This window comes from Vanacampus margaritifer, chromosome 1, assembly GCF_051991255.1.
Source record: "Vanacampus margaritifer isolate UIUO_Vmar chromosome 1, RoL_Vmar_1.0, whole genome shotgun sequence".
In the NCBI taxonomy this organism is placed as follows: domain Eukaryota; kingdom Metazoa; phylum Chordata; class Actinopteri; order Syngnathiformes; family Syngnathidae; genus Vanacampus; species Vanacampus margaritifer.
Genome location: NC_135432.1, coordinates 37,793,216 through 37,813,751, shown reverse-complemented (window position 1 = coordinate 37,813,751; position 20,536 = coordinate 37,793,216). Strand labels below are relative to the sequence as shown.

The 20,536-nt window shown below is 39.9% G+C and overlaps 1 protein-coding gene across 4 annotated transcripts in view; it reads right to left on the bottom strand.

Moving 5' to 3' along the window:
• Window positions 1-20,536, bottom strand: part of stat6 (signal transducer and activator of transcription 6, interleukin-4 induced) — a 63,432-nt gene that overhangs the window by 5,691 nt on the left and 37,205 nt on the right. For 2 of the 4 annotated variants that reach the window (XM_077553485.1, XM_077553493.1), the window contains exons 8-21: window positions 16,354-16,470; window positions 16,072-16,239; window positions 12,700-12,787; window positions 12,492-12,614; window positions 12,268-12,360; window positions 7,938-8,141; window positions 6,114-6,208; window positions 5,896-6,029; window positions 2,625-2,780; window positions 2,457-2,517; window positions 2,275-2,355; window positions 1,083-1,166; window positions 669-740; window positions 1-404 (exon numbers count right to left, since the gene is read on the bottom strand). The exon at window positions 1-404 is cut by the window's left edge and continues 1,396 nt beyond it. In XM_077553485.1, the coding sequence (XP_077409611.1) occupies window positions 161-404; window positions 669-740; window positions 1,083-1,166; window positions 2,275-2,355; window positions 2,457-2,517; window positions 2,625-2,780; window positions 5,896-6,029; window positions 6,114-6,208; window positions 7,938-8,141; window positions 12,268-12,360; window positions 12,492-12,614; window positions 12,700-12,787; window positions 16,072-16,239; window positions 16,354-16,470 (1,720 nt within the window). In that variant the 3' untranslated portion in view covers window positions 1-160. Of the gene's footprint in view, window positions 461-668; window positions 741-1,082; window positions 1,167-2,274; window positions 2,356-2,456; window positions 2,518-2,624; window positions 2,781-5,895; window positions 6,030-6,113; window positions 6,209-7,937; window positions 8,142-12,267; window positions 12,361-12,491; window positions 12,615-12,699; window positions 12,788-16,071; window positions 16,240-16,353; window positions 16,471-20,536 lie in introns of all 4 variants that reach the window. The other 2 variants (XM_077553509.1, XM_077553500.1) reach the window with 2 other exon arrangements.

Genomic DNA, 20,536 nt, shown 5'->3' with positions numbered 1-20,536 from the left:
TGTAAATCTCAGCCATTCTCAATATTAATGTATACAAAGTTATTATTGATCATTTCTACATTAGGTCATCCACAACACACTGATGTGCAGCAGGAGGACAAAGTACACAAGTTATTAGCTAAACCGCCTAGACAGCATTCTGTATATCAAACAAACGGTACTAATGTTGCAAGAATGTTTTCCATTTTCGTGGGGGAGCGGGGGCTGTGGACCGGTGCCCCGTCCGGCTGCGTTGGGTTGGGGTCACGGGCCGTGTTGGGGTGGGGGGCCGCTCCTGGCTCCTGGGTTTGCTCTCCGGCCGGTGGCCCCTGCGGGGCCCGGGGGTTGTCACTTGGCGCTGCGAGGCCTGGGGGGCCCTGAGGTTTTGCGCTTGCTCTGTCCTGGCAGGAGTCGACGGCTCCCCTCTTTGGTGGAGATTTTCATGCATGCCAGATAAAAGCAATACTAAAACTAACAAAACCTAAAGCAAAATTAAGCATTTTTGAAAAATAAATAAAGAAATAAACAAATCTAAAAATTAAAACTCACTGAATTAAAAAGAAATAAATCCAAAATGTAATAAAAATGTATGTATAATCCAAAACTATTATGACTTTAGCTGAGATTTCTTTTTTAAAAGGTTGCCATTTGAAGGACACACAGTGAGAGCAAGTGAAGTGAGGACTTACAGAGGGTAGCCAACAGCATTGTGGGAGCTTTCAGCATGATGCGTCAAATTGGAAACACACGAGCCGGTATCCCTGCAAAACACATACGATCATGTCATCCTTTCATTAATCCAAAAATGGGGATATTCAGTGTTAGGGTGAAATTTCAGGTTGAACTTAAACTTAACAGGGTCAAACTGATACTAATAAAAACTAAAGTAAAACAAAGCATTTGTGAAAAAATAAAAACTAATACAAACAAACAAATCTGCTTTCAAAATTAATTAAAACTAATTAATAAAAAAAAAAAGTCAAAACAAAATATAAATTAACTCTAATATAAAATCCTAAACTATGCTAACTTTAACTGGGATTTTTTTTTTTAAACAGTTGCTATGTGATGGAAACAAAATGAAGTGAGTGAGCATGACTTACAGAGGGTAGCCAACAGCATTGTGGGAGTTTTCAGCATTATTATGCGCCATATTCGGGACATGCGATGCAACTGAGCTGGTATCCCTGCACAACACATATGGCATGATGTCATACTCCAAAACTGGGGATATTAAGTGTTGGGGTGAAATTTCAGGATGAACCTCAAATGCACTTCATATTTGAACTTAATGTGACCTGCCTGAACTTTTGAATGCACACGTTCAACTGTTCAATGTTGTAGAACCTTTGACACAACTTGCTGCTCTCTAACAAGGAGCTCAAAGGAAGGTGTTTCATCAATAAAACGACCAACACATTTCCTGAGTAGGGATGTTCCATACCACTTTTTTGTTTAGACCAATACTGATACTCAAATGTTCAGTACTCACCGATACCAAGTGCAGGTACCATTAGTACTTATGATACATAATATTTTCACACAAAAAAACAAAAACAATGACAAATCCCAATTATAGCAAATTCCTTAAAATTGCTTGAAATTAATGGCAATTATATTTTTTCACTTTACTCATAAAAGTAATTTTGCATAGAGCACACAATAAAATGAATTAAAAAAAAAAAGATATATAAAATGAAACAAATAATCCAGTGGCCAGAGGAAAAAAAGTCCCAATCAAAATATGAGGTTTGCACTGTACAACTTCTTTTTAAGGAATACAAAGAATTAAATTCAATACAATAGGGCTTCAAGGTATTTAGTAATATCTTCCATGTTAAGAATTCCTCAAGCTGTTTAGTGTGATGTTTAATTATATCTTGTTTTGAAATCCATGCTTTTAATTTGGAAGGCTGCTCTGTATTTCCATTTCTTGTTTCACGTTCTCCGTTCGTCATATACTATATAATATACAAAGATCTGTCCGCACTTCTTGGCTAACTAAATTGTTGAGTACAACTGAAGACTTATGTGCTCTCTTACCGCTCCCGGAGCCCCCTGTGGTGCTCAATAAATGTTAAGTTAAGTTACTGACCGAAAAACAGCCACAAGAGCGGGGGCCGATCCCAGTATCGATATCCGTCGTGAGTACCGATACCGTGAAATGGGTCCTGGTATTGATACTTGGTATCGGTACTCGCCCATTCCTAGCATGTGCATTCAAAGGTTTAGAGATGGTGAAATGAAGTTCACCTGTAAAGGTAATAGTGTATATTCTGTTTCAACATGACCTACACTTGATAAGTGGCAGCATTGTGGAGGCTTTCAGTATGATGTGCCACACTGGCAGCATCAGCTGGAACTAAAGCAGTCTCCCTGCAAAAAAAGAAAGTCAGACACACGCAAACACACATATCATATCTCAAAAACACATTAACTCATCGTGGATGGAGCATTTAGGCTAAGCACTTTCTTACATGACCATTTTAGTCTGAAGTAATGTATGGATGTAGCCATCACAGGGGGAAGTCTGGGGCTCTACAAAAAAAATCAATCAATCAACCAATCAATCAATCAATTAACTCTGATAGTATTTTGTTAGTGTTGGCAACATTTTAAAAAATGAGAGGAGATGAAAGCATTACCTGAATAAAACTTTTTGAAAACGTCATGTTTTGGAAAATCAGGGTAGAGGAATGTGATTTCGCTGATGTCTCGGATGCGGTCGCCAAGGCTTCGGATGTCCAGATCTCTCTTGGTGAAGGGCTTGATGTTCTTGATGATCTGTTTGTGTTCGCCCACTAGGGTAGGCGAAGCAAAATGAAATCATTTCAACACTAACACACATTGAGTTGCAATAGAAAAAAGAAAGCAAAACGTGAACCCTTTGGAATGACCTGCCTTTCTGCAAAAATTGGTAAGAAAATGCAATCTGATCTTCATCCAAATCATAACAATAGACAAAGTTGTCTTAATATAATAAAACACAATTATGTTTCCATTTTTTTACTGAACACAACACGGAAACAGCACAGTGCAGGGTGGAAAAAGTATCAAACTTAAACAGGCATGAAAAACAAGTCAGGGGTGAAAAAGGTGAGAAGCATTTGGAATGGACCAAAATTTTGCTCGTTAATATTCGTTGGGCACTCGTCAAACGGGTTTGGGGGCCTGCCGTAGATGAAGCGATGGTGAATTTAAATGTTCAAAATCTTTGCTACATTTATTGGACCATGGATGGATGTTGAAAAAACAGCATGGGCTGTGTCCAAGGAGGGATGGGTACCTTTCGCATTTGAACCTGTTCGGTTCCAAATCAGTATCAGGGTATCGATCACGGTACTGAACAATACAAATTTTCGATAGTTTTGTTTTATTTAACAATATCTATATTTTTTTTATTTATAAAATAACATTCACTTTAATAGTTATTTTTTTATTAAATGAAATCTGACAAATAATAAAACATCATGAATTAAAAACACATGCCAGAGAGGATGGAGTAAAAAAAAAAAAAAAAAAGCAAGGGTTGTTCAACAGGATCTTAGATAGTGAGAAGATGCCTGAGGAATGGAGGAGAAGTGTGCTGGTGCCCATTTCTAAGAATTAGGGAGACGTGCAGAGTTGGGGCAATTACAGAGGAATAAAGCTGGTGAGCCACACAATTAAGCTATGGGAAAGAGTAGTTGAAGCGAGACTGAGGGCAGAGGTGAACATTTGTGAGCAGCATTATGGTTTCATGCCAAAAAAAAAAAAGAGTACCACAGATGCAGTATTTGCTTTGAGGATGTTGATAGAGAAGTACAGAGAAGGTCAGAAGGGGCTGCATTGTGTCTTTGTAGATCTGGAGAAAGCTTATGACAGAGTGCCCAGAGAGGAACTGTGGTTTTGTATGAGGAAGTCTGGAGTGGCAGAGAAGTATGTTCAAGTGGTGCAGGACATGTATGAGGACTGTAAGACAGTGGTGAGGTGTGCTGTAGGTGTGATGGAGGAGTTCAAAGTGGAGGTGGGGCTACATCAGGGATCAGCTCTGAGTCCCTTCTTGTTCGCTATGGTAATGGGCAGGATGACAGACGAGGCTAGACAGGAATCTCCATGAACTATTTGCTGATGACAATGTGATCTGTATTGAGAGCAGGGAGCAGGTGAAGGAGAAGCTTTAGGCGTAGAGGTTTGCCTTGGAAAGAAGGGGAATGAATGAAGGAGTCTAAAAAAAGTCCAAAGAGGAGATTTATCATGGATGTAGTTAAAGAGGACATGGAGGTTGTTGGTGTGAGAGCAGAGGATGCAGAGGATGCAGAGGACAGGGTAAGATGGAGGCAACTAATTCGCTGTGGTGACCCCTGAAGGGAAAAGCCGAAAGGAAAAGAAGATTAACTCACAAATTTGCCACTTAATAAACTCGCAAATTTATTAGTTCTTTCTCGCAAATTTGACAATTTATAAAGTCGCTAATTTATGACTATAAAATGTAGGAAAAATGTAGTGTGAATGAAATCCAGCGCGAGCGGGTGACGTCAGTACGCTGGTTGTGCGTACACTGCTGTGTTCAAGTGCGCCATAGAAAATTACCAACATATCTACTCTACATGCTTTGGAACATGTCACCGTCTGATTTAACGTGAATCAGTGCATCAGTGCTGTCTTCTGAGTTCACTGATGCACTAATCCGCCCCCCAACGAAATATTTTCTCATCGGATGTGCGCGATTCACATAGGTGACCTATTTTTGTTTCAAAACGGCAAATTTCGCCAAAAGGTGAAGGATTTTCATGTCTGCTTAAAAATGCATTGTGTTTTGTTTTGTTTTTACTCGAGAATGCCACCTCTGGCCTAAAGCATAATTGCAGCCTATGTGTCAAGCTCGTGCAAGGCATCCGAACGCTCCACACGGAAGGGAAGATACAAGCTGATAGGCGCAGTCCATTTATCTGTATATATTACTGGATAGCTGATAGCCCATACACGCCTGTGCAAGCCACAGGACAGCCATCTTATCTCTTCCATCTCACGAGCAGACTATTGTATAAACTGTACGTACACGTACAGATTAGACATATACATCTTGTAGGCTCTTTGTATAGGTGGTCACTATTTTTTAACAAGTAATTTGAAGACCCCCTTTTTCTTTTATTACGCAGTTCCTTAGACCTCAATATTAATTAGGCATCTTTTGTTGAATTACAGTTATAATTCTTTAATAAAAATATACACGTTTCCTCCTGCAAACATCATCAAACATATAATTTATACATGTATTTAAGGCAAGTTGTACAATTTCTGAAGTCCTCTTGTTTATGATTAACAAATTAAAAACATCATAAATCATGCTGTTTCTACTAAGTTCAAATGTTCTTCAATTCCGATACTGTAAATGTATAGAATAGTATGGCGAGAAACGTTTCTTGGGAAGATTCTTGGCCTATTGGCTATCCAGTCATATATACAGATCAGTGGCGCATCACAGTTAAAAAGTCAGGGCTCTTTGTATTCATCTGGGCATTGGTGGAGCGTTCTTTCACTTCAAGCACGAAAACATTCATTGAAAAAAATCCTTGTGGGTTCACTTGTGCTTGAATATTTCTCTTATTATTTGTAATATACTCAACCTTTGTGGTTAATCTATGAAACGGACATTTAATCTATAAAACGGAAATTATCACAACAGAATTAAGCACTGACATCACTCGTGTTCGACATAAGACATAAGGTGCATTCAAAGACCGCTTATATAGTAGGACATTCCACACTCAGAAAACGTCATCAATACGTTCAACATTAACTACAAATATCTTAACAATGTTGGTTTTCTAACAATTTATAAAAGCTATCAAGAATAGGTGACCTCTCTGACTAACGTTCCTGTCTTTGCAAAGGATACGTTTTTGAAACCGCATCATGGCCTGTACTACTCACTCTCCGTTGCATCCACGTAAGCGATGGTGATGCCTCCGATTTCAGAGTCGCTAAAGCGCAGCAAAAAGGTTCCGTTGGGCATCTTGTTGAGAATCACATTGAGATGCTGCTTGCCAATGAAACCAAATATAAGCCTTGGGGAGAAAAGCAGAGTTTGTTAGATATTACTAACAGCATGTTGCTAATATTTATTGCAAAGCAAAGAAGAGTCTTCATACCCTTCACTCCAGTATGTCCTCAGATGTTTTTTGGCCAGGTCCATCACTCCCTCAAACCACTGCCAGAACGTAAACAGCCGACCTGGGAGCACTTCCTGTAAGATCGACATGGACTCGCGCTTAAAAGTGTCGGCATGTCTGTTTGTGGGAGCATAAAGTCATGAAGAGGAAGGCGTTGGGCAGAAACGTCTCCACATGATCCACATAATCAACCGCAAACTTGATTGCCAATGTAAACAGATGGGACATCTGATCTACTAACCGAGCGCACCCAGGATTGCATGTGGCCCAAGACATTTTGGGACAGGTATCTTCAAATCACATTGCGTATGCATGTTTTTGAAATGCCACAAACAAAAACTATTGCGACATATTGTCAATTCTTTTGAATGTTTGAAGAGGTGACTTGGAGCTATATCACCTAACAAAACTCCTTTAAACTCTGCATTTCATTGCGTCTGGGCCATTTGAATTTAGCGTACTGTGACAATTGCCCCACAAAGACTTGGTGGGATATATTACAGCCTCCAGAGGTTTTAAGATGATATATTTTCATGGTGTGGACCTAACACCTGGTTCACACGACAAGATTTGAAAATTGTTGACAGGCTTCCAAACTCTGAGACCCCACACATGAGAGAAAAAAATCCCGGGTATAATGTACAATGTGTGGTGTGCAGCCACACGGCACACTTAACACATCACACACGAACCAATTTCATCCATCCATCCATTTTCTTAACCGCTTTTCCTCACAGGGGTCGCTGGAGCCTATCCCAGCTGGCTTCGGGCAGGAGACGGGGTACACCCTGAACTGGTTGCCAGCCAATCACAGGGCACACAGAGACAAACAACCATCCACACTCGCAATCACACCTATGGACAACTTGGAGAGCTCCATTAACCTGACATGCATGTCTTTGGAATGTGGGAGGAAACCGGAGTACCCGGAGAAAACCCACGTAAGCAAGGGGAGAACATGCAAACTCCACACAGGAAGGCCAAAGCCCGGACTCGATGTCACGTCCTCTGCACTGGGAGGCGGACATGCTAACCAGTCATCCACCGTGCCGCCCCGAACCAATTTCACTCACGAATATTTAACCTTTTGAGAGTAAACATGACCAGTGTAAACAAACATGGCAGACTAGTGGCGATACTTCCGTGGTTTGTTTTTAGCAGAAAACAAAAACAACAAAAGAAAAAGGTGTTGGTCAAAGGAGTGGAATATATTCATTATTAGGGGTGTCAGGCGATTAATTTTTTTAATCGTTATTAATCTTATGACTTCAATAGTTAAATCACAATTAATCACAAATCTGTTTCTAAATGTACAATAAGTTTTCATACTCTTGTTAACATAAAAGTCAAACTAATAGAAGTATGGCTGCATCTTTTACTCATTGATACAGTAATTTCAAAATAATTCATAAAATTGAGTTAAAATTACAAAGATGTAACTGTACTGTAAAAAACGGCATAATTGCATTTGTAAGAAGTTCGTGACGGCTCAGTGCATTTTAATATTAAGTAAAACTTTTCTTTTAATTGTAAAATACCCCTTGACCCCAGTCTCCACAAATATATGCATTATTATAAAATGTATTCCTGCTCAATTTTGATGTGGATGTGTCTGCTGCATTCCGATTCCCCATTACAGGCTTTCCAAGGGGCGGTCATTAATCGCGAATTAAAAAAAATTGTGGTGTTTAAGTAATTTTAAATTAACTCAAAATTAACACACTGATTTTGACACCCCTATTAATGAACATAAAATATCTGTCATATTACTGTGTGTGTGTGTGTGTGTGTGTGTGTGTATACCTTATTGAACTGAGCCCAGGAAACCATCATGTTGCTGAAGTCAGCGTTCAAGTCTGGTTTGTCAAATATCTTCTGGGCCAGAAAGTGTTGGTTGTAGTGGTTGAGGTTGTGATGCGTCTGGACCTCTGAGGTAAATTTACTGTTGAGAGTGCTGCACATGAGGTTCCAGGGCACACGCTCCGGCACCACAAACGGCACTCTGTCCTGACGACATCAACACAGGCATCAGTCAACGGGAACTATCCACATTCTTGTGGAGATGCGCAATAAATAAATAAAGACATAAAGTTATCTATAACATTCAAATATATTTTTTAATCATTATATATGACATCATCAGTACATCTCATTTCAACCATTAGCCACGTGGATGACTGAGCAGAAGTGTGATTTTGTTTCAGGGCAATAGAGATCAGAGTTGTGTGCATCTGTGTCATTTGACAAGAGAGAGCACTGAGTGAGGATTTTAACAGCTGCGTTAGCTAACGTAGCTTCTTGCACTAGCTGCTTGGCTCGATGCTATAACGTCGTGTACTTGTTATCAAAAGGTACAGTGTGTCGTATTGGGTGATTATGGCATTAGTGGTTGACTTTATTTTAGTCTTGTGTAATGGTTCATGGTTGGAATGTGTGATGTCAATTACTTCTAATTTATCATTAACAATAATAATTTAAGGGGCACAAGTCACTTTAAAAAAAATCCAAGATAAGAACAAACGTGTAGCAAATGTGTGATTCTGTAAAATATATTAATTTATCATCATTTCACTCATAAACAGTAACAGAGTGGGACAATAATCCCTCTGAATCATTGTTGAAATCAATTCATTGAACAAATTATAATCATTATAATCTTAATAGCAACGCCCTGACCATTGAGGAGGAGGGGGTGGGTCACACACCGACACACGGTTGTTGGTGCAATTAAGGCGGTCTGGAATTGCCCACGTCACATGCACGGCCAATTACATCATCTGCAAGGGGAGATCTTGCAGTTTACCTGCCAATCAAAGCGAGTCTATTACTGTTTCCGCAATGTCAAGCCCAACGTACTTGAGTGTATTGCGCTCCGACCACCCTGATTTTAATGCAAATTAGGGATGCCGCTGCAATAAGCAAAGTGCGCATCTCGGCAGCGCGGTGCATTATGGGTAGGCCGGCTGGTAGCCTGCTACCAACTTGTCATTGAAAACTAATGGAGTCTAACGGGGGAAGCGCTGACTCGGACCATTTCAACCATTGGAAAGTTGATGTATTTTATTGAATCTATTTTAAACATGAATAGCATGTCGTTACTGACTACCCTCTGCCGGGACACGACAGTTAAGCCTATTTAAGTGCTTATTATTTGATTGAATGTGTGAACTATCCCGGGAGTTGGACCGAGGACACAACACCGGGACACGATCAAGAGACGGACGGGTAGGAGCTTTCTTTACTGAAGGGGTCAATTGGGGCTAAAAGCAGGTTCTTAAATGACTGTCATTCCATTAGTTTGGTTACACGTACGTCCGCTAGCAAGCGTCGTGATGCTTCCTTCTGTTCTCTTGGTTTCAGGATATTGACAAAATAAATGTGTTTAAAAAAAAATCTATTTTAGCCCCTTTGACATCCGTTTGGATCTTTCTTTTCTGTCTGGAAATTTGGAAGCGTGAACAGATGTTTACAGGCGTACACTTGCGTCTTCTCGAGCTTTGCAATTGTATTTTTTTGCCGATAAACTCCATTAGGACAGTTAAAAATGGCACCAAGTGCACCAGTTGTTTTGTCACTTAAGGCTGAAAGTCGTTTAAACAATGCTTGCAAGCTTTAAGGAGTGCAGTTACGCAAACACTTTCAGCACTCTATTCGCCACCATTCAAATGACGCAATATATATATTTTTTAAACTTGATTTTGACGCATGCGCAAACGTAATTGGTCGCTAATTGGCCGGGAAATTGCTTCCTGCTTATTTATGTAGTAGCTAGTAATTGCTATATGATAACTAACCTTAAAGCAACACACCGTTGAAAATTCATTGTTCTTCATTTGATTAGACCAGGGGTGTCAAACGTACGGCCTGCGGCTTGCAAAGGGGTTTAATCCGGCCCGCAAGATGATCTTGTAAAGTAAAAAAATTTGTAATGTTGGACCAATTAATCAGACGGCCAAAATTAAAACATATACATTTGTAATTTCACAAGCAATCCTTGGATGAGCAATGCAACGGAATTGACCTGGATGCCATTGTCTTAAAAACAACCTAAAGTTACGGTTTGTTGGGAAAAAATAAAGGCATGAAGTAGACTAACATAAATCAAACATCAATGTGGTGAATTGGCCACACATTCAGCTACTGGTAACACATCCTATAACTTCATTAACTGCGCCACATAATGCATTGTGGGAACAATACATATGCAAAACAGGTAGAGATACCATGCCCGGAACTCATACGGGCAAAGTGTTGTCGCGTCCATTTGCATTCGTGTTATTTTTTGGAACAATATATTTACAGTTGAGCACCGCTATTTAGGGCTGGCCTGCAAATAGCGAAAACTTTTGTGTATAACTGATGCCAGTTGTTTTTAAGTTATATACCATGATTTTACCGGTTTACCACTTAATAATTTATATATTTTCCTCCATGTGGCCCCTGAGCTAATATGAGTTGGACACCCCTGGATTAGACAGTGTATAAACATTAATAGAATATCAATGGCATCTGATTCTCCGAAATAAAGTTCAAACCAATTAAATATCAAAATAATGACATACCGTGCGCAGCGCCAACATGGCCAGTTTTGAGCAGTTCATGTAATCACTGCAACATAACGCTGCTGTAACATGCCATTGTTTATTTTTGAATAGTTTCCTGGTCTATTTATTCAAGTATTGCCATAATTTAGATAACAATCCTTCCTAACCATCTCAGCATGTTTTTCCTTTGAGAAAAAAAAAAATACATTTACAGCGGCAGTGGCTGGCGAATGCAGCCAGCCTGCCAGCGTCCAGTGAGCCTTGTATGAAAAGCTCTGAAAACCATGATTGATCCTCACCAAAATGTACGTGCACATGTATATGCATGACCAGTTTATATTCGGAAAATTTTTGAACAATCGACCCAATAGTTTGGATTTTATAGATGTCGCAAGCCGTTGCCTATAAAGAAGCCAACTTTGGGAGCTGGCTCCTGATCATAAAATCAGAACTTTTCAGAGTATGATTGAGGCATGAGTAGAGATGTGCACATCAATTTTTGTGAGGATTGATCATGGTTTGTAGAGCTATTCATAGACCCCTTTTGGAGGCTCGCAGGCTGGCATGCATTCGCCAGCCACTGCCCCTGTAAAAAAATATTTTTTTCCCACTCTTTCATGAGGAATAACATGCTGAAATGGTTAGGAGTGCTATCTAAATGATGACAATACTGCCATATGGCATTTTTATAGCAAACTAGACAAGGAAACAAGTCACAAATGAACAGTAGCATGTAGCGATGTAATGATATCCAAACGTTGCGATATATGATCACGATATGAACCTCACGATATGATAATTATCACGATATTGTGGGGAGGCTGATGATATTAAAAAAGGTCACAATATTGTAAAAAAAAAAAAAAAAAAGAGCTCATACTAAAAAAAAAAAGCACAATATGCTTTTGTACACAACAGCAATGCACATAACATAAACATACAATCTCTAATAACACTTAATAATGAGGAACTTCCTAATGCACGCACATATTGAGTTCCTCCACATATTGACTCAATTCACAAGCATATTACATTCCTTTTCTTCTGATCATTAGCGTGGATTTTAAACAAAACGGCCAAAATATGCCATATGAAAATTAAACTGCACTAAAAAGCTAACCACCTTAGGGTGCTAGAACTGCACGAATGGAAATCAACTTGACATTTTAAACAGATGTGCTGCTTTTAATATTGTAGCATGTTGCAGGACATTGTGTCACAGCGATTACATGAACTGTTCAAAACTGCTCAAGATAGGCATAGGTTATGTCATTAATTTGTCAGTTAATCTGTTTAAAAAAATCCTTCAGGGAATCAGAAGTCCTTGATATTTTCACAAATAATGTTTAAACACAAGACCTAAAAGGAATGTAGGACAATGAATTGTCAGTGGTGTTGTTTTAAAATGTTACTGAAAAACTGCATGTTTAGTAAATAAAGATTTTAGGATGGTGACCGTTTGGACTTTGGAATGAATAGAATTGTTGTCAAAGGGAATGTTTCGCTCAAATGGAAGTTTGGACAATAGCAAAGAACGGACTGTGGGGCAAATGTTAAGTACTATTGTAAGGCAAAAAAGTTTCTCTTACTGGCTCGGAAAAAGCACAATCCCAAATGATGGTAGCTAGTGCGTTGTTGTCTTGGCTGCCATGGACAATGACGACGAGTGGTAAAGAGATCATCTGGAATGACACATAGGCTACATTCAAGGTGATATTTACAGTAGTTCCGGTTTGACTGAGGTTTATTGTAGCATATATTTCACTGCAGTAGCCAGTTCAGTTGGATCAGTAAAATGATGTAAAGCACAAACTTGGATTTTATAGGGAGTGTCACAGCCTGTGATGGTGATCTCTGTTGAAAAAAGGAGGGCAAACTTTTCCTCGGTCACAGACTCAGACCCCTTTCTGTCTGATCTCTTGATCCTCTTGATGGACTGTTGAACACAAGTTAAAATATTAATTTTGTTAGTGTGTGCTCATTGCAAAATTGTAGGTTCAGAAGTGCAGCGTAGTACATACCATATTCCTGAAGTTGGCACACGTGCTCTTGCACGCTGTGTTATGTTCAAGGATGGCTGTGTTATTGATCACGTCCCCAACATTGTCACTGCACATAAAACTACATGTCATGAGGTAATTTGCCACAAATGACAATTTGAAATAAATACAGTACAAATAAAATTAATATACATAAAATAATATTGATAACTAAAAAGATGTTAAAAAAGGAGCATCCCATCACGTGCAACTTTCCAAAGAGGAAAGATGACCCTCACCTTGGTTAGATGGACCAAGTGTTGACAGGTTTAGATGATTGAATATGGGAAATAATGATCTCATCTCAATTACTCACAAATTCACTAACTCAATGTTGTATGAATCAGAGTGACAGCAGTTACACAAATGTATTACATTGTCTGCTATCTCCTGGAAGAGCATTTAATTATTCTGCCTGTCATTATATATCACTGGCATACAGACACTTTATTTGTTGTGGAAGGGCAGAAGAGGCATTGCAAGTAGCAGCCTTATTAGTTTAGCAGTATTTCTCAAATAGCTTTTAAGTGGCAAAGTTACTTTTGTTATCACATTGCGACAGTGTGGTAGCGATCACAGAAGCTACATTTTACAAAGTAGCTCAAATGTTTAAATGCATCTCTTGCATTTGACGTCATGTTGTGTTGTATCCTCCTGCTGATGCCCATAATTTGTGTGGACCGATATAGATCATGGGAAGCGTGCAATTTCGATATAATGGCAGACAGGCACATGCACAAAAACTTTTTTCAGGGAAGGTGCTTAAGCAAAAACACAACACAAAACTAAACAAACACTCACAACAGTCATTGCCAAAATTATTAATACAATAAAGAAAAAACTATATTTTAAGACCATATGTATGACTTTTTCTTAACACAATCAACACAGTCAAAAATAAAACTATTGCAAAAGAGGTGAAGAGCAGCAAACTGTACGTGCGCCGTAAATCTGTGAGGGGCACAATTCTCAAATGGACTAAAAATCAGATATCAATAAACTTTGTGGGAGAATTGATGACAGACAGGTATTTTTTATTTTATTTGTTTTAATTGATGAATGAAGAAAAAAGGGCTGCAGGATCCCTTCTCTTTTTTTTTTTAAATCCCCCACTTGAGTAGCCCACGGGTATGTTCCAAAAATAGTTAATCAGTGGTCAGACAATGTGATTTCTTTTTTTTCTTTTCTCTTTTTCTTAAGAGCTCAGTATTGTTCATTCGGTAATTTTACCGATTTGACATGTAATCATCATTGCTCTTTATCTTTTTTATTTTTTTTTTGTATGTGGGTGAGTATGTGCACGTGCGTGTGCGTGCGTGTGTGTGTGTGTGCATGTGTGCGTGCGTATGAGTGTGTACTCATTAGTTCACCTAAAACCTATTAAAAATCCCATACCGTTCCCCTAAACCGAATACTTCAGAATCCAGCTAGAGTCGTGAGGTTGTCAGGAGACCCGAGGAAGGATCAAAGAAAAGAAAGGAAAGTGAAATCCAGCACCGACCAGACATTACCTACTACCCACCGGGTTACCAACCAGAGTCTTTCACCAACCAACCCCAGAAACATCTAAATTCCAACAAATTAGGGAAACCTCAAGAGACCAAAGGAGAGACTAAGGAAAGGAAGGAAGGATAGATGAAGCAGAGTAAGATCCACAGACATCAGCCTCCACCGATTCAACGACAAGGGGAGGATTGTGTTTAAAATTTGATAGATGCTGGTGTGGTGGATCTGGCATGCATGAAAACCTCCACCAAAGAGGGGAGCCGTCGACCCCGGCCAGGACAGAGCAAGCGCAACACCTCAGGGCCCCCCAGGCCACGGCAGCGCCAAGGGACAACCCCCGGGCCCCGCAGGGGCCACCGGCCGGAGAGCAAACCCAAGAGCCAGGAGACATTGTGATTTCTTAAGAATGTTGAAGTGATCATTTGAAAATATAAATACAGACACAATTGATAGAAAAAAAGTGTTGCATATAGTTATTCAAATGTTTCTAACCTTGTTAAATTGTTGTTAATATTGCGAGAAATCATTAACCTATTCAATGTCTTAGATTCATTTCAGTAATTATAAATAATATATAATTCAAGGCAATTTGATAAAAAATTCATAAGTGCATAACAAACCGATAGACGTTCAAAAAAGTAGCACTTAGTGTCAAAAAATGTTTAAATATTGTAGTAGCTTTTATGCAGTTTAGCTTGTTTTGTTATTTGACTATCATACTGTATACAAAATAAGTAAAATTCATATCAAATGCTGAAAAGTGTTAAATTAAATTAAAAAAATAAGAAAAAAAGAGTAAATTGTAATTGTATCAGAATATTTTGAATTCATAAAAATATCAAGAATTTGAAGATGCTTTGTCAGCTACTATATTAATCCACTGCTAATGTTTTATGTTTTTGCCCTGATATTGTTTCAATACTAGTATGGAGGTACTTTATGCATGTATAGAATCTGTCAGAATTTTGGAACAGTGACGTTATGGGGCACACTATCATTTTTCCCCATCAGCCGGTTGCTTTAACACAAAGTTAATGTTTGTTGAACACAAAAGTGGTTCTGCACACACACACACACACACGCACATACAAAAAAGAAAAAGAAAAAAGAGAGAGCAATGATGATGACATGTCGAATCGGTAAGATTACCGAATGAACAATACTGTGCTCTCTATCAATAAAAAAAAAAAAATTAAAAAAAAGGGGGTTCTGCTTAATGTCCTTTATGCAGAAATGCAAAATATCCTTAACAAATACTGCATATCATGTTTGTATGACCAGCGGTGTACATAAGCGGTGCACATAAGCAGAGCACATGAGCACTGCAAATTTAATATTGCGCTCCAGTTCAATGTCTGCCACTGCGCACGAGAATAATGAAGCTCATTCAATCAGCTTGACTGTGGTCAGGCTATGCAGCCTCAGTAAAAAATCTTTTAAAAAACATGTCAGCCACCTCAACAATAGCTTCCGAGAGCCAACTTCAAAATATAGGCCACGTACATGGGCATCCATGTAGCCCTAATTGTTACGCTTTATTTTGAAGTTGACCCTCACCGCCGCTTTCTCTGGACTGCTGCCCCAGAAAAGGGTGTTAAGCTGGCTGATTACAGGGTCCCATGTAAGAAGCGGGCAATTAATTTTTCGAATGGGTCATGCAACTCATTTTTGTTGAATATGAATTTAATGTATTTTTATAAAACATTTAATTGTACCGAGGAAGCAATTTTTATTTTGGATAACGGAAATCAAATTTAAGACTCAAAGGATCTGCGACAGATACATTGGTGACGATGCTATGTTATGTCACATGCTTGGGTGTATGTAAATACATTATGAGTTACTAACCTTGGTGTGATGTTCATGCTTCTGGCCTGGAGTTCATTAATGATTTGTGCCTTCAGGACCACAGGCTTCCCGGGTGCTACTTTTTCACCCAGCAGATAGCGCACAGTTGTGGAGAACTTAGACTGCGTCTTAATAACCTGAGGTGGCTGCTTGTCCACCACAAGAGAGCTTCAGGGAAAAAATAAACACAAGGTCAAGTACAAGCATTTTAGTTAGACACACAGGTGTTCATTTAATGTCTTGAGTGCTGTTGCCTTTGCTGTGTAGAGCAAACAAAACTACCTTTGAACCAGGAGCTGGAGAAGTTGCCTTAACCTTTCCTGCAACTCTGGAATTGGTTCCACAATCAGCATTAATTCCTGTCTCAGCTTCCCATTCACCCCAAGAAGCTGCTCACACCTGACACATGAGCACATGGGAAACATTCATTTCAAGATACTTGATGACTTATTTTTTGGGGGGGTTTTAATTGGATGATAACTGAGCTCTGACATTATGAGTAGCAGGAAGCTACTAGTCAGGTTTCCGATCGTACCAGAACATGGCGCCTTGCCATGAAGAGCAGAAAATGAATGAGGGCCAGATGCACAGCCCGCAGCTCCAGCACATTGATGTGCAGCGATCTGTCCCCTGCAGACCACAGGCCTTGAGACGTCCTGTGTTGCCAAACTGCACCCAATCTACGTGAAGCACTCTTGGAATTCTTGCCTCAGAAGTCAGGACATTAAAGAACTAAACAGTAACTTAGAGTTCACACACCAAGAAGTCAAGAAACAAAAAAGACAACATGCCAAACTTCAAGCAGCCATGACAATGCTCGCAATAGAGGTAAGAAGAAATACATAAAACCTAGCATAATACTTTAAACTCAGTAAGTGCTGTAAGCTTGCTCTAACAGGAGACAAAGAGGAGTCTCAAGAATAATCATCTTCATTTGTCATGTACACACACATACATACGGTCAATTCAACCTCTGCATTTGATCCATCACAGTAGTGGACACAGCAAACACACAATGTAGTTTTTCCTGCTTGGCTCTCAACTAGGGCTGGGCACATGGCTCAAAATTCATATCATGTAATCAAATGCATCCCTTCAAAGTAATGGTATATATCACAATATAAAATCCATCCATTCATTTTCTTCTTTGTGGGGGCAGAAGGTTTAGCAGGGAGACCCAGACTTTCCTCTCCCCAGCCACTTCGTCCAGCTCTTTTGGGGAAATCCCAAGATGTTCCCAGGCCAGTCAGGAAACAGTCTCTCCAGCTTGTCTCTGGGTCATCCCCCGGATGCTATTCTCGGTGGGATGTGTCCGGAGCACTACACCAGTAGACATCCTAATCAGATGCCTAAGCCACCTCATCTGGATCCTCTCGATGCGGAGGAACAGCGGCTCTACTCTGAGATGCGCCCAGATGACCGAGTTTCTTACCCTATCTCTAAGGGAGAGCCCGGACACCCTATGGAGGAAACTTATTTTGGCCGCTTGTATGGGGAATTTGTTCTTTTGGTTACGACACTCAGCTCATGACCATAGGTGAGGGTAGGAACGTAGATTGACCGGTAAATCAAGAACCTCGCCTTTGGACTCAGCTCTTTATTCACTATGATAGACTGATACAGAGTCCGCATCACTCCAGACACTGCACTGTGTCGCCTGTCGATCACCCACTCCATTCTTCCCTCACTCGTAATCAAGACCCTGAGATACTTGGACTTCTCCACTTGAGGCAGGATCTCAGGGCACTCCACCCTTATCCAACTGAGGACCATGGTCTCAGATTTTGAGGTTTTCATTCCAACTGCTTCACACTCGGCTGCGAACTGTTCCAGTGAGATGCGGAGATCACGTCTTGATGAAGCTAACAGTACCATATCATCTACAAGAAGTAGAGACGTGATACTGAGGCAACCAAGCCAGACTCCATCAATGCCTTGACTGCACCTACAAATTCTGCCTATAAAGGACTGGAAGCAAATCTCACTTACTGCTGGCAATGCGCACCACACTCTGAAAGTGGTTGTACAGGAAATGAACAGCCCATATCAGGGGGTTTGGTACCGCGTACTTCCGAAGCACCTCCCACAGAACTCCCCAAGGGAGGCGGTCGAACGCCTTCTCCAAGTGCACAAACCAAATTTAGACTGGTTGGATGAACTCCCATGCAACTTACTGAGAGTGTAAAGCTGGTCCACTGCTCCATGGCCAGCAAAACCACACGGTTACTCTTGAGTCTGAGGTTCCACTTCTCGGCGGACTCTTCTCTCCAGGGAGGCTGAGGAAACCCTTCTTAAAAAGTGTGCCAAAACCCTGGTGTGTCAACCAGGACAGCCCCACAACATCCAGAGTCTTTTGGAACTCCGGGCGGATCTCATCCCTGAGCCTTTCCACCAAGGAGCTTTCTAACCAACACACTGACTTCAACCCCATGGATAGAACAGCCCACCTCACAGTGCCCAGACTCTGCTTCCTTGAAGGAAAGTGTGACAGTGAAATTGAGGAGGTCTTTGAAACATTCTATCCACCCACTTACAGCGTCCCAGGTCAAGGTCAGCAGCATCCCGTCTCCACCACACACAGTGTTGTAGTGTCCTGATTGCTAATTCTAGTCCTCTAGATGGAGGACTAGAATTTCTTCAAGGACGTCCGAAAGTCGTTTTCCATGGCCTCATGTCATATGATGCCTATACTATCTATTGCCTCGTGTGTTACAAATCATGCATTATGACATAATCAAACATAAATTGGGTGCCGCGCAGAATAAGGAACACAAGGCTTGTGGTATTAAATGCAAGTACAGCAACAAAAAAGTATTTTATTTTGTGAATCCAGCAACAGAACCACTCAAGCTCCTCCTGTTGCAGTGTAAAGAAAGGTAAAAATGTTTTTTTCCCTTCACATTGCAAGAAGTAAATATGATTATGGTGATTTCTATTTATGTATTTTTTATTGTGCACATCAGGTAGCAGACGTCGAGATGATCCTTGGATGGAATCATGCTGACTTTGTGGTGTGCATCATGTTGCACAAAGGACAATGCTTTCACATCTATCAGAAAGTATGCGTCATCAAGGTGGATAAGACTGCAGGCATGCACACTCGACTGCACACATGGACACACACTTATAAATAACTTAGTCTTCATAGTTTGGAAAAATGTTAAAATTGTAAATAGATACTTGGATAATTTCATAGTTAGATCATTGTTTTTTTGGCATCAATATCCTTTTCTTATGAATTGTTTGATGTTATTTTGAAGAAAAAAATACTGTTTATATGATCGACCTGTAATAAAAACAAAAAAGTAATGCTGTCAAAATTGATATTTTTTTTTACTTAAAAGGCATCTTTTCACAAAAACCCTCAATTTCTCCGTTTTTTTTTTTTTTCAAAAGCAGGATTTTCGGTTAAACTTGCCTCTCTTCTACTGCTGACTACTCAAGAATGACAAATTCTGATGAAAGATGAGGGTTTATGCTTTCTTTCGGTAGGTCCCCATGATTATATACCCATAGAACACAATATTCTGTATCTTCAACCGTTAAGTCGTGAGAGGCTTTTGTTCAAGGGGTGCTTCTCTCATGCAATCTCAATGGAATGTGGGGCGCGTGACGGCTCCAAGTCAAAAATGTGTGTGCGCTCTTAAAGTGACAGTGACATATTTTTAGATTATGGTTAACTTCCACATTTCTTGACCGATTCCAGTCATTTAAATTTTAAACTGTTCAGCTCATTTACATTTTTTGAAATACATTTTCAGGGACAGTGAGATACTTTTAGTTGATGTTGATTATGGTTAACTTCCACATTTCTTGAGCGATTCCAGTCGTTTAAATTTTAAACTCTTCAGCTCATTACCAAAGAGTCAGCAGTCCCATTCAAAATTTCCGCGGGAATTTTTCTAGTTACGGGACTGCTTGCGCCGCAAGCAGGCACATATTAGTATTCTACCTAGGACAGTGGTTTATTTTTCTTGTCGTTATTATTATGGGACTGCTTTGTGAAGCAAGCAGGCACATATTGTTATTCTACCTAGGACAGTGGTTTATTTTTCTTGTCGTTATTATTATTATATATTATTCCACGATTTTTCCGCTAAAATGCGGCCCGTACCGTACATCGCACCGGCACAAATGAGGTATCAAACGATGCGGCTCGATCTGACTCGCTGCGCTATTATTTTTCTAAGAATTCCCAGTTACCTTGGCGACGCTATTCCCAAAAAACTCCCAAATTAACTCCCCATTGGGAATGAATGGGAAAAAAATCACACTTCAAGCACCTTTTTCCAAGACACGCTGCGCGCGCATACGTTATCCGACCGATACGAATTTTAGCTCATTTTGTAGGAATTTTTCCCATCTTTAGCTCAGTGTCGAAATCTTTTTTAAGGAATGAAAGCCCCCCCCCCTGTTCGGGTTCAAAGACAGTGGCTGAATTAGCTTTCTCACACACTCTGTTGGC